At 30.8% G+C, this 11,560-nt stretch overlaps 1 protein-coding gene across 1 annotated transcript in view; it reads left to right on the forward strand.

Annotated features, from left to right (window-relative positions):
* The window catches only part of LOC133814647 (exopolygalacturonase-like), a 39,141-nt gene extending 30,696 nt beyond the window's left edge, over positions 1-8,445 (forward strand). The window contains exons 3-6 of the mRNA XM_062247581.1: positions 6,987-7,048; positions 7,163-7,471; positions 7,568-8,083; positions 8,212-8,445. Of these exons, the coding sequence (XP_062103565.1) occupies positions 6,987-7,048; positions 7,163-7,471; positions 7,568-8,083; positions 8,212-8,445 (1,121 nt within the window). The remainder of the gene's footprint in view (positions 1-6,986; positions 7,049-7,162; positions 7,472-7,567; positions 8,084-8,211) is intronic.
* The last annotated feature ends 3,115 nt before the right edge of the window (positions 8,446-11,560 follow it).

The raw sequence follows: 11,560 nt of genomic DNA on the forward strand, positions 1-11,560 counted from the left end.
TGAGCAATACCCATCTGGCACGTGTCCGTTTTTAAGAGTGTGACGGTATGGTTCCCGAAAAGAGTAGTTCAAAAGTTTCCTTCTCTTAGGATTCGAACAAATACTTTTGAGGGGGCAAAATGTTATACCCAGATTTCGAGCCATAGCAAATATGACCTCGAAAGCTGAGTTCGCATTAAATGGTCTCGTGAGGGTTAGGGTATGCTCTACGATTGTAAATCGGAGCCTGCAAAGTATGATACAGACCTCGAATATGGTGACCTCGAAATGATCTCGATCTCGAAGGATAGCTCTGTGAGCCCCTCATCTTCAGGAACAACTTCGGAGCAGGAATCTCGAGCTCGATATGCTATCTCGAAAGCAATGTCAGCTCGGGAAATGTCAGTGGCTCGCACAATGACGTGAAACCTTAGATGCTGAAGTCTTGGAGATACGCTATGATTACCTTGAATATCTACAAGTATTGTAGATATGGGATATAATCCTCATTTATTGATGTAAATCCCCAAAAATTGTGGGATATTATTTAGTCAGTTATGCGTTTCCTGATCTTTGGGGAACGTTTCCTTTTATATCTGATTATTGGCATTTAAGGCCATTTATTTTTATTCACAAAAGAGTAACTACCCAAAATATGTGGGATAGTATTCTGCATCCTTCTCTATAAATAGAGAAGTCATGCACCATTGTAAAAGACCGAAATTCTGATCCTTGAGAGAAAACTCTGGAGAATTCATGCTAAAGAATTGTTCAGAGATAATCTTGAGATTAATAACAGAGACTCGTGGACTAGGCAGATTTAACTGCTGAACCACGTAAAAACCGTGTGTCTGATTCGTTTGCTTATTTTAGCCATTGTCTTTAATTGTTTACGTGCTCTCTTCTTTTATCTGCTGACGAAAAACGGCGTCAACACCGTCTTTTGCCAAAGGGTAGATGTAGTCACTAGTGATGTTGGTCTTAAAATCTCTCATATTTCTTCCCGCACATTTAATTAATTCTGCTTTCCAAATTTCTGGAATGTTAAAGGCACAATCTACCCATATTCCGTCTCTAATATCATTTCTAATGTAATCCCCATCATCATCATCTTCATTGAAATCGTGGATTTCCTAAACTTGCTCATGTATTGGTTGTCCAACAATAAAATTGTCATGAAACAAATCATCATTTTCTTCGTCATTTTCATCTTCTATAAACTGCCTTTCCGGGGTTCGTAAAACAACTGACCATTTATCATCAGTAGGATCAGTTATGTAAAACACTTGTTTTGCTTGGGTAGCCATGATGAAAGGATCATTCTTGTGACCTTTCTTACTTAAATCAACCAAAGTGAATCCAAGTTCATCAATTCTAACCCCAACATTATTGTCCACCCAAGAACACTTGAGCAGAGGAATTTGAAATAAGGAATAATCAAGCTCCCATCTTTCTTCAACAACCCCATAATATGTCATAGTACCAGCTACTAGATTATTGTCTTTTGCACTAGCAAAATGCATTGCTTCTGCAACAATACTTACTCCACTATTTTGAACCATTCGAGCATCATATCTTGACTTTGTGTGAAATATTTTTCCTCCAACAATGTAAGCATGGTGCTTTATTACATGAACACTTGCTCCAAATGATATGTGTTTTAACTCTGTCGACACTCCATGGTTTTCTTCTCCCAACCTTGCTAGAATAGTATTTTTCAACCATCGACTAAATGTTTTATGATGCTCATCTATAATCCATTTCTGTTTATTTTTAACCTTGTTGGGAATCATTGATTGTAATAACTCCATGTGCTCACTGCAAATACAAAGTACAACATTAATATTTCAATTATACATAAAAATGAGCATAATGTTTATTAAATTTATAACTTACTTTATATATGGTTGAATCTTAGGATTGTTTTCCAACATAACTAAAAGAGCTTAATCTAATTCTGCACGAGATATGGTCACTACTGTTCCTTTCCCTCGTAATCCTCTATCAACTCCATCCGAGTTATTCCGTGGATTGCTAATTCTGATTGTGTCGATTCCAACCATGTACTCTGAACAAAATTCCACAGCTTCTTCTGCTAAATAACACTCAACCATACAATCTTCAGGGCGATGGTGATTACGTACATATCCTTTCAATACATTCATATTCCTTTCAAATGGATACATCCATATGCCCAAACTGGCCCACAAAACTTCGCTTCTCTTACTAAATGGATATGTATCATGATGTCAAAAAAAGATGGTGGAAAATATTTTTCAAGATTGCATAAAGTTTCAACTATTTCATCATGCAATGCATTCAACTTCTTCATTTCCAATTCTTTTCCGCATAGTTAATTAAAGAAGATGCACACACTTGTCACACTATCTCGAACTCTTTTCGGTAAAACTGACTGAATGGAAATTGGAAGTAATTGTTGCATTAATATATGACAATCATGTGATTTCATTCCAATTAACTTCAAATCTTCCATAGACACCAAGTTTCGAACATTCGATGAATAACCATCAGGCACTTTCATCCCTACCAATGATTGACATACGGCTTGCTTCTCTTCTTTAGACAATGTAAAACAAGAAGGAGGCAAATATGTGCGAGCCCCGTTTTCTTCAGGTGCCAAGCGGTGTATTATACCCATCTCAACAAGATCTAAACGACTAGAAAAACCATCTTTGGTTTTACCTGGGATATCAAGTAATGTACCGATTATACTTTCACATACATTTTTTTCTATGTGCATGACATCCAAGCAATGTCGAACGAGTAAATCTTTCCAGTAAGGAAGTTGAAAAGAAAATTGATTTTCTTTGAAAACATCCATTGACTTTTTTATTTTTATTCTTCTTCCCATACCTAAAGTCAACTTTTTCTACTTCCTTAAGAATTTGCTCACTTGACAATGGCAAATGAGCAAGGTCTCGTTCCACAGTACCGTCAAATACTTTTTCTTTATTTCTGTCAGGATGACTTAAATGCAAATATCGTCCATGACCCATATAACACAGTTTGCGTCCATTTGACAACCGACGGGCCCTTGTGTTGGTGAAACAAATTGGACAAGCTTGGTAACCTTTTGTGCTCAAACCTGATAGGTTAACATATGCTGGAAAATCATTAACAGTCCATAACAACACCGCTTTCAAATTAAAAACTTCTTTTTTAAAACCATCATATGTCTCAACACCATTTTCATACAACTCTTTCAAATCATCAATTAATGGTGCCAAATAAACATCGATATCATGTCCTGGTTGTTTTGGGCCAGAAATCATTAATGAAAGCATCATAAACTTCCTTTTCATGACCAACCAAGGAGGAAGATTGTACATAACCAGGAAGACAGGCCATGAACTATGCCTACTACTAAGAGATTTATGCGGGTTCATTTTTGAATTATGGATTGATATAATCTACCTTCTTCCAGGCCTGTGAATCTGTAGGATGCCGGAGTTTACCATCTTTCACTCATCAAGTGTCGTTCCATATTAAGTTCTTAGAGTGTTCTGCACTTCGATATAATCGCTTCAGCCGCGAAATCAAAGGTAAGTACCATAGCACTTTCTGAGGAATAAGTTTCCTAATCTCCTTACTTTTGTTAGGTTTGTACCGTGATAAACCACATTCTGGGCAAGCGTCCATGTCTGCATACTCCTTACGATATAAAATACAATCATTCGGACATGCATGAATATTCTCATACTTCAATCCTATCAAACTTAATGTTTTCTTTACTTCATATGTAGACTCCGAAAAACAATTTTCTAGCGGCAAAATATCCTTGAAAGCAACTAAAAATTGACTGAAACACTTATCACTAACTCCATTTTCTGCTTTTATGTTATAAAATTTAACCATTGTGGGCAATCTTAGTTTATTGCAACCACTGAACAATTTTCTGTCTGCATCTCTAACAATACTATCAAATTTTTCTGGATTATGAAAAAACTCTTATTGTGATTCATCAAGCAATTCTATAGGATGATCATCAAAATCATCTACACCTCGCCTACCTAATGGATATGGGTCATCATTTAATAATTCTCCATGCCAATACCATTTACTATAACTCATATCAAATCCCCGACAAAATACATGATCCTTTATCATGGTAATATTCCCCTTTACTCCATTACCACAATCGATACAAGGACAACGAATTTTTTGTGGATCACTACAATTCTTTTGGCAAAACTCTAAAAATTTCTTGAATCCATCTTGAAATTGTGATGTTTCTCTCCTCTCAAGCATCCATGATTTATCCATACTAATAACAATATTAAATTCGTAATAAGTTAGAAAAAAACTTATATTAGGTTCTAGTCTTATAAAATTTTTAAAAAATTTGACAGAATATCCTCTGTTTCTATAGCATATCGTAATTTCATAATTACCTATAAAATCAATTCAAACAAACACAATAATCAAGCATAGATGAATCCATTATTATTAGGTTCTAGTCTTATAAATTTTTTTAAAAATTCGGCAGAGTATCCTCTGTTTCTATAGCATACCATAATTTCATAATTACCTATAAAACCAATTAAAACAAACACAATAATCAAGCATAGATGAGTCCATCATTATTAGGTTCTAGTCTTATAAATTTTTTTAAAAATTCAGCAGAGTATCCTCTGTTTCTATAGCATACCGCAATTTCAAAATTTCCTATAACAACAACACAAACAAACACAATAATCAAGCATAAATGAATCCATCCTTATATCACCACAGCCCGCAAATTTCCCAGAGCCTACTTTACTAATTTTCAAACATAACTTTCACTAAATCTAATATGCATGATTACATTAGCCTTATCTTTATACATAAATCTTGTAGTAATATAAATAAAAAAAATAACTAACCTTCAATATTACTCTTCAATGCACCCAAAATGAACAACAAAGTTCACCACTCAATCAACGACCCTACTAAAACATTACATAATTAGTAAACTACATAATTAATTATCAAACCAATAAATAAAAAAAAAATCAAACTAGTTAAAGAAACTAATGAACAACACTTTGATCATCTTCAAGCTATTTATTTTTTTCAAATATTTAAAAAACAAATTTATCTATTGTCACAATTTCAAAAATTCACTAATATACATATATATTTATAATTAACCTAATTTTTATCACATTATTTAACATAACAAAATAAACAAATAATTAGAAAAGTTAACAAAATATTAAAAATATTAATTATAAAATTCGGAATAATAAAAAAAATTAAAAAAAACATAGAAAAATAAAAAATTATCATCAAAACCATATTTTAGTAATCTATACCTATTTTGATGCTCAAAATCACCTTACAATGACAAAACTCCGGTCAAAATCCGGCAAGAAACACCAAGAAACCATAGAGAAAATACCCACGGCCAAATGATTTTTTTTTCTCCAAAAAATTAAAAAAAAAACAGATTATTGGACTATATATATTTTGGTTTATAATGAACAAATGTAGCAAGAAATAAAGAAAAAAAAATGGTTTGGAGAATAAAAATGGGTGTTGGCTCACGGTTGTTAATGGAGGTTTTTGGGGGATTTTTGCACAAAGGAGAGAGAAGGGTTTGAGGGATATGACCGTTTGGGTTGGGAAAGAGGGTTATATAACCCTTTTACTTCTGTTTTTAGGTATAAACCGAAGTAGAAAGTGCATTTTCTTCTTCGGTTTTCATATGGGTTGTGCACCTTTTACTTCGGTTTTTAGGTAAAAACTGAAGTGGAAAGTGCACTTTCTACTTCGGTTTTTACCTAAAAACCGAAGTAAAAGGTGCACAAGGGCCGCGTTTGGCTTGGCCATTTTTTCACATTTTTATTATCTCTAAACATAAGTCACAGGCTTGTGCAACCAAACACGGCCCTCTTCACTTTGAATTTTTACTTCGTTTTTATAAAAAAGCAAAGTAGTATGTAATTTTTTTCAGAGCGCCAATTTTAAAACCGAAGTAAAAGAGTTTGAAAAGGTTTTTACTTCAGTTTTTTTGTATGCTCACTATAAAAAGCGAAGTAAAAGCCTATATTTCTAGTAGTGTGCCTTTATTAATTATTAGCTATTAAATGCTTAGTGATTAGTTGTTTGCATGCTGTTAGCTGTTATTCTTTGTTTGGGATCAATTCGAATGCCACAAGTACAATAAAGGCTTCCCTAATCATTATAGTTTTTCTATATTAATATCTTTAAATAATATAATACCACGTAATTAGTTGAGCAAAATTTCCCTGAATATTATTATCATTGTTATCAATATATGTTTTAACATTTCAGTTGAGTTTTTATGAAATAATATTATTTTTCAAGCTTCTATGTCTTAACAAAAATAATAACAAATGATTATGGTTTTATATAATATAAAGTTGTATTCTCAACAATGCATTTATATCTTGTATATGGTGATGTCTAAAACCATAAATTGAGATAATGAATTCTGATATCATGGACTTAAAGTAAAAGAAAAAAAAATCGAGATATCAGTCTTGAAAAAAAGTATGGAATTTCGTGGAGGAGCATGAAAAATTATTAAGACAATATAAATAAGCTACGGTGCATCAATTATGAAAGTATTTAAAATATTTATGTATTCATCCTAGCAAAAAACAAAATACAAAGTACTTATTTACTAACATATATCAATCCAATTATGAAAAGATAAACAAGAGCTACTTTTAGAAAAGACCGATGAAGTCAGAAGAAGACATATAATTTAGTAACATTTTGTTTTAGAATGTTCTTTATAGTATAAAGTTTGGTATGATTAGTTAAAAATTCATGGTAATAAGTTTCCTATTAAACTATATAAATATATACCTGAATCGAGTTCAATAAACCAAAAACGTAGTTCAATCATTCTTATTGAAAGAAGGAAAAAAAATATCAAAACCAAGAAAAAATAGTGTCCTCAACATAGAAGAGGATGGCTGTGAAATTTAATATAGCAGTAACATTTTGTTCCCTATTATTGGGAATTACTTTTGCAGTCAATCCTTCTGTTTTTGATGTGAGGACATATGGTGCACAACCCAGCACCGACATCAGTAAAGTAAGTGTATATTTTATTATGTCGAGAACATATATATATAAATTTTCAACATTTTTTATTCTTTAATATGAATATGAGTTTCAATGATTGTGATTGTCAATTAATAATGTATAGGCACTCTCCAAAACATGGAAACAAGCATGTGCATCTGCCACCCCATCTGAATTACTAATTCCGAAGGGAACATTCAAGTTAAAACGAGCTACATTAGATGGACCATGTAAGGCTCCAATTAAGATTAATCTTCAAGCCACGTTGCAAGCCCCAAGTGACCCCACTGGTTTCAAAGATGGAGATGGATGGGTTACTTTTGAACGTATTGACAGACTAACCTTAATGGGCGGTGGAAGTTTTGACGGGAAAGGCAAAGCAGTTTGGGGAAAGCATTGCGCACAAGGACAGTACTGTAGCAAACTTCCCATAGTAAGCTTTTCAATAGACATAATGTTGCTTAGTCTTTAGCACAATCGATCAGTTAAACCTGTTTGAATTTAATTATGTATGTGTGTATGTGAACAGAATGTCAGATTCGACTATGTTACTAATTCCATAGTTCAAGATGTAATATCACGTGATAGCAAACAATTCCACATCAATGTGTTGGGTGGCCAAAACATTACCTTCTCACGTGTTCGAGTAATTGCTCCTGAAAATAGTGCTAATACTGATGGAATCCATATTGGACGCTCAAATGGAGTAAACATCATTGATTCAACAATTCAAACAGGAGATGATTGTGTTTCTATTGGAGATGGTAGTAAACAAATAACTGTTACAAATGTTACATGTGGACCAGGACACGGTTTCAGTGTTGGAAGTCTAGGAAAATATAAAGACGAGAAAGCTGTGGAAGGAGTAATTTTCAAGGGTTGCACAATGAAAAACACAATGAATGGTGTTAGAATCAAAACATGGCCAGATTCCACTGATGGTTTGGCATCGAACATGCATTTTGAGGATATTGACATGGAAAATGTTGGCAATCCTATTCTTATAGATCAAGAGTATTGCCCATGGAATAATTGCAACAAAAAGGTATGTATAATTAATCCTTAATTAATAGAATATAAATAGAATGTTGTGAGATAAATTTATCCTTTAAATACACACATAGTAATTATAATAAATTAGCAACCTCTAACAACATTATTTATAATTCTTAGGTTCCATCAAAAATTAAGCTCAAGGATGTTATCTTCAAGAATATTCATGGTACTACTACATCAGCACTTGCAATAAACTTAATTTGTAGCAGTGGATATCCATGCCAAAATGTGGCGATCGAGAACATCGATCTCAAGTATAATGGAGGAGAAGGCTCTATCACCTCCAAGTGCAAAAATGTCAAACCAAAGACAATTGGCAAACAAAACCCTCCTCCATGCAGTGCTATATGATTTCATTACAATTCTATATATAGTTTTCATTGACAAGAAAATATATGCCTACACTTTGTCAGTCTTGAGAATGTCAGAAGTATCATGTACGTATGTGTGCTAAATGAATTTCATAATACTATAAAACGCAATTAAATAAATCTTTTGTTCTCAATTATCATTGATCATACATATATACATATCATTATTATTTATTTATGGGTATGAATGTTGTTATAAATTAAATATATAAATATATTTCATTAATGTTACACTGTAGGTATTAAATGTAAATTTTTGGGATATTTGATAATTAGATTTAATTATTTGGTAGTAAATATTAAAAGTTATAATTAAAAAAAAAATAGCTAACTACGGCAAAAAATTTATTTCACTACAAAATTTGTTTGACATTTTCTTTTTAATGTCATAAATATATAAAAATTATTAATGATATCTTTTTATATATCTTCTATATAAAAAGCGTTGTGGGTAGATAACGGAAATTTTTTGTTTTAACGACTTATTTTGTTAATTTTAACGAAATATTCTAAATGTTTAATGGAATATACTTTTGAAACCAAATAAAAATAAAAATCTATTAATTATATTAAAATAAATTTAAATATTATAAAATATCATTAAATATTTTTTAATTATATTAATATAAACTCAAATGTTATAAAATATCATTATTATAATAATATTTAATATACTAGATTATATAATTATTAATTATATGCATATAAATTCAAATGTTATAAAATATTATTATTATAATAATAATAATATATAATCTTAATTTTTATAAAATTTTGCTAGAATAAATATTTACTAATTATATTAATATCAATTCAAATATTATAAAATATTATTATAATAATATTTAATACAAAACTAGATATTTAATAGTTATATTAATATAAATTCACATGTTGTAAAACAAGATATTTGTTATTTTTACAATAATATATAATACATAATATATACATTATATATAAGTATAATGTGTATAAATAGTATGACTGTATAACTAAATAAGAAATTAGAATAATATTTATCTACAATCGAGAATAAATAAGTTTATTCTTCAATCATTAAGGTGTAATTTGAATAATATTATTATGAATATTTTGTACCTTAAATATGATAGTTTGTGATCTAAAATATTATCGTATTTTTTAAAAAAAAAAGCCATAAATAAAGTTTTGGTTTAACTTTTCTCTTAATATGTTTATGTCATTCTTTTATATATAATATTGTTTATTTATTTAAAATTTATATTATGACAATCATAAAAACTTAATAAAAATAATTAATAAATTTTTTAAATACAACTAAGCTAATGTGCATTGCACCTCACTTGCACCTAGTGTATATATTTATATATATATATATAAAGAGTGTAGTTAACTCTTATTAATTTTAACGTAATATTATAAATATGTAACAGAATATACTTTTAAAATTAATTAAAAATAAATATTTAATAATTATATTAATATAAATTCAAATATTATAAAAAACCATTATTATAATAATATTTAATACAATATTATATATTTAATAAATATATTAATATAAATTTCAATGATATAAAATATCATTATTATAAGGGATATTTGCAGCATAAATACCTAATTTTTTTTATGTTATACACTTATATACCCATTTTTTTCAACGGAAAAAATACTGAACGTTACGTGTTACTTAATTTTGTCACTACGAGGTCCATTAAGTGAGAATGGTGGACACATGGAGGCCCCAGATCAATTTCCTTTATTTCTATGTTTAAATACCAATTTAATTACATTTCACATTATAAACACTTAACAAATATGTAGTTAATGAAATAAACTAAACTAATTAAGAAAAATAATTAAACCAAGAACCCATTTAATCGAATACACCCTTATATCCCTTAACCCTTTTACGACAAAAATAAAAAATACCCAAACATTTCTGGAGAAATAAAAAACAAACCCTAACAGAGCTATAGGAGAGAGACGAAGATGATGGCTCGACTTGCAGTTTGCTCCGACAAGCCCGACTGCTCCAATGACGATTGTGAGAAATGCCCCTCTGACGGCTTCGTGGGGATGACCCCCCTGAGTATAGTAAGTCTTAATGCCCTCTGATTCATTTGAATGCATTTGACTATGAGTTTCTGTCATTTTGAAATCGATTTTGTTTCTTTTTATGGGTTTTTTACTTTAACAGTTGACTTTGATGATAGTGGTGTATTTAATTATTATTTTCTGTGTTGGTAAGGTTTTTGGGGTTCTTAGTTAGTTGTATTATTAAATTAGTGCAGTGTATGTACCCATGTGCAATAACTGTATAAGTACTTGTTTTGGAATCTTATTGACTATGTGAAAGGGATTTTGTGAAAGGGAAGGGAATATATGCTTTGGGACGTGGGGATTTTTGTCTGTGTATAGTCATTTTGGCACTAAACAAATCAATATTTTTTTTAAGATTTTGAACTATGAGCTATTCACAGTTATATTGCACATGGTGGAAAGTGGTACACTCATTTTGAAGAGAAAAAAATATGAAGGGGTGAGGTTGAATATTTTGATTACTGTGATTGGGAATATTTCAACAGGTATGACTTGAATATCTTTGCAATCGAGCTTGGATATGAGCTATCAATTGGGATTTGGTGGAGGCCATATGGGAACCTGCTCAAGGATAGTTCAATGCTAATTTCAGTTAACGACATTAGAGTAATGATATTTGACAAGAAGAAAAGTAGATATAGAGTAGTGGACATCTTTTTAATCATGACAGAGATGATAACTTCTAGAAATGGTTCAAAGCGGTCAGAACCTAGGCTTGCAAGTCCAAAAATAGTGAGACCAAAGAGCACAATTCAAGAGGTACCCAATGATAGTGATGTGGTTCTTGATTTTGTAGTGAATCTATTAGGTTTTTCAAAGGGATTTGTGAATGACTCAGCCGAGGAAGAAGAAGATAATGTAGACTTTGACAATGATGAAGATGGCCATGATAATGAAGATATTGAATACACAAGTGTTGACATTATTGATTTGGACGATGAAAAGGATGAGGTTGGCCTACATCCTCAGTTTGAAGCCATGATGACCATGAAACCCATTATGACCCCAAAATA

The sequence above is a fragment of the Humulus lupulus genome, chromosome 2, assembly GCF_963169125.1.
Source record: "Humulus lupulus chromosome 2, drHumLupu1.1, whole genome shotgun sequence".
NCBI classification, from domain to species: Eukaryota; Viridiplantae; Streptophyta; class Magnoliopsida; order Rosales; family Cannabaceae; genus Humulus; species Humulus lupulus.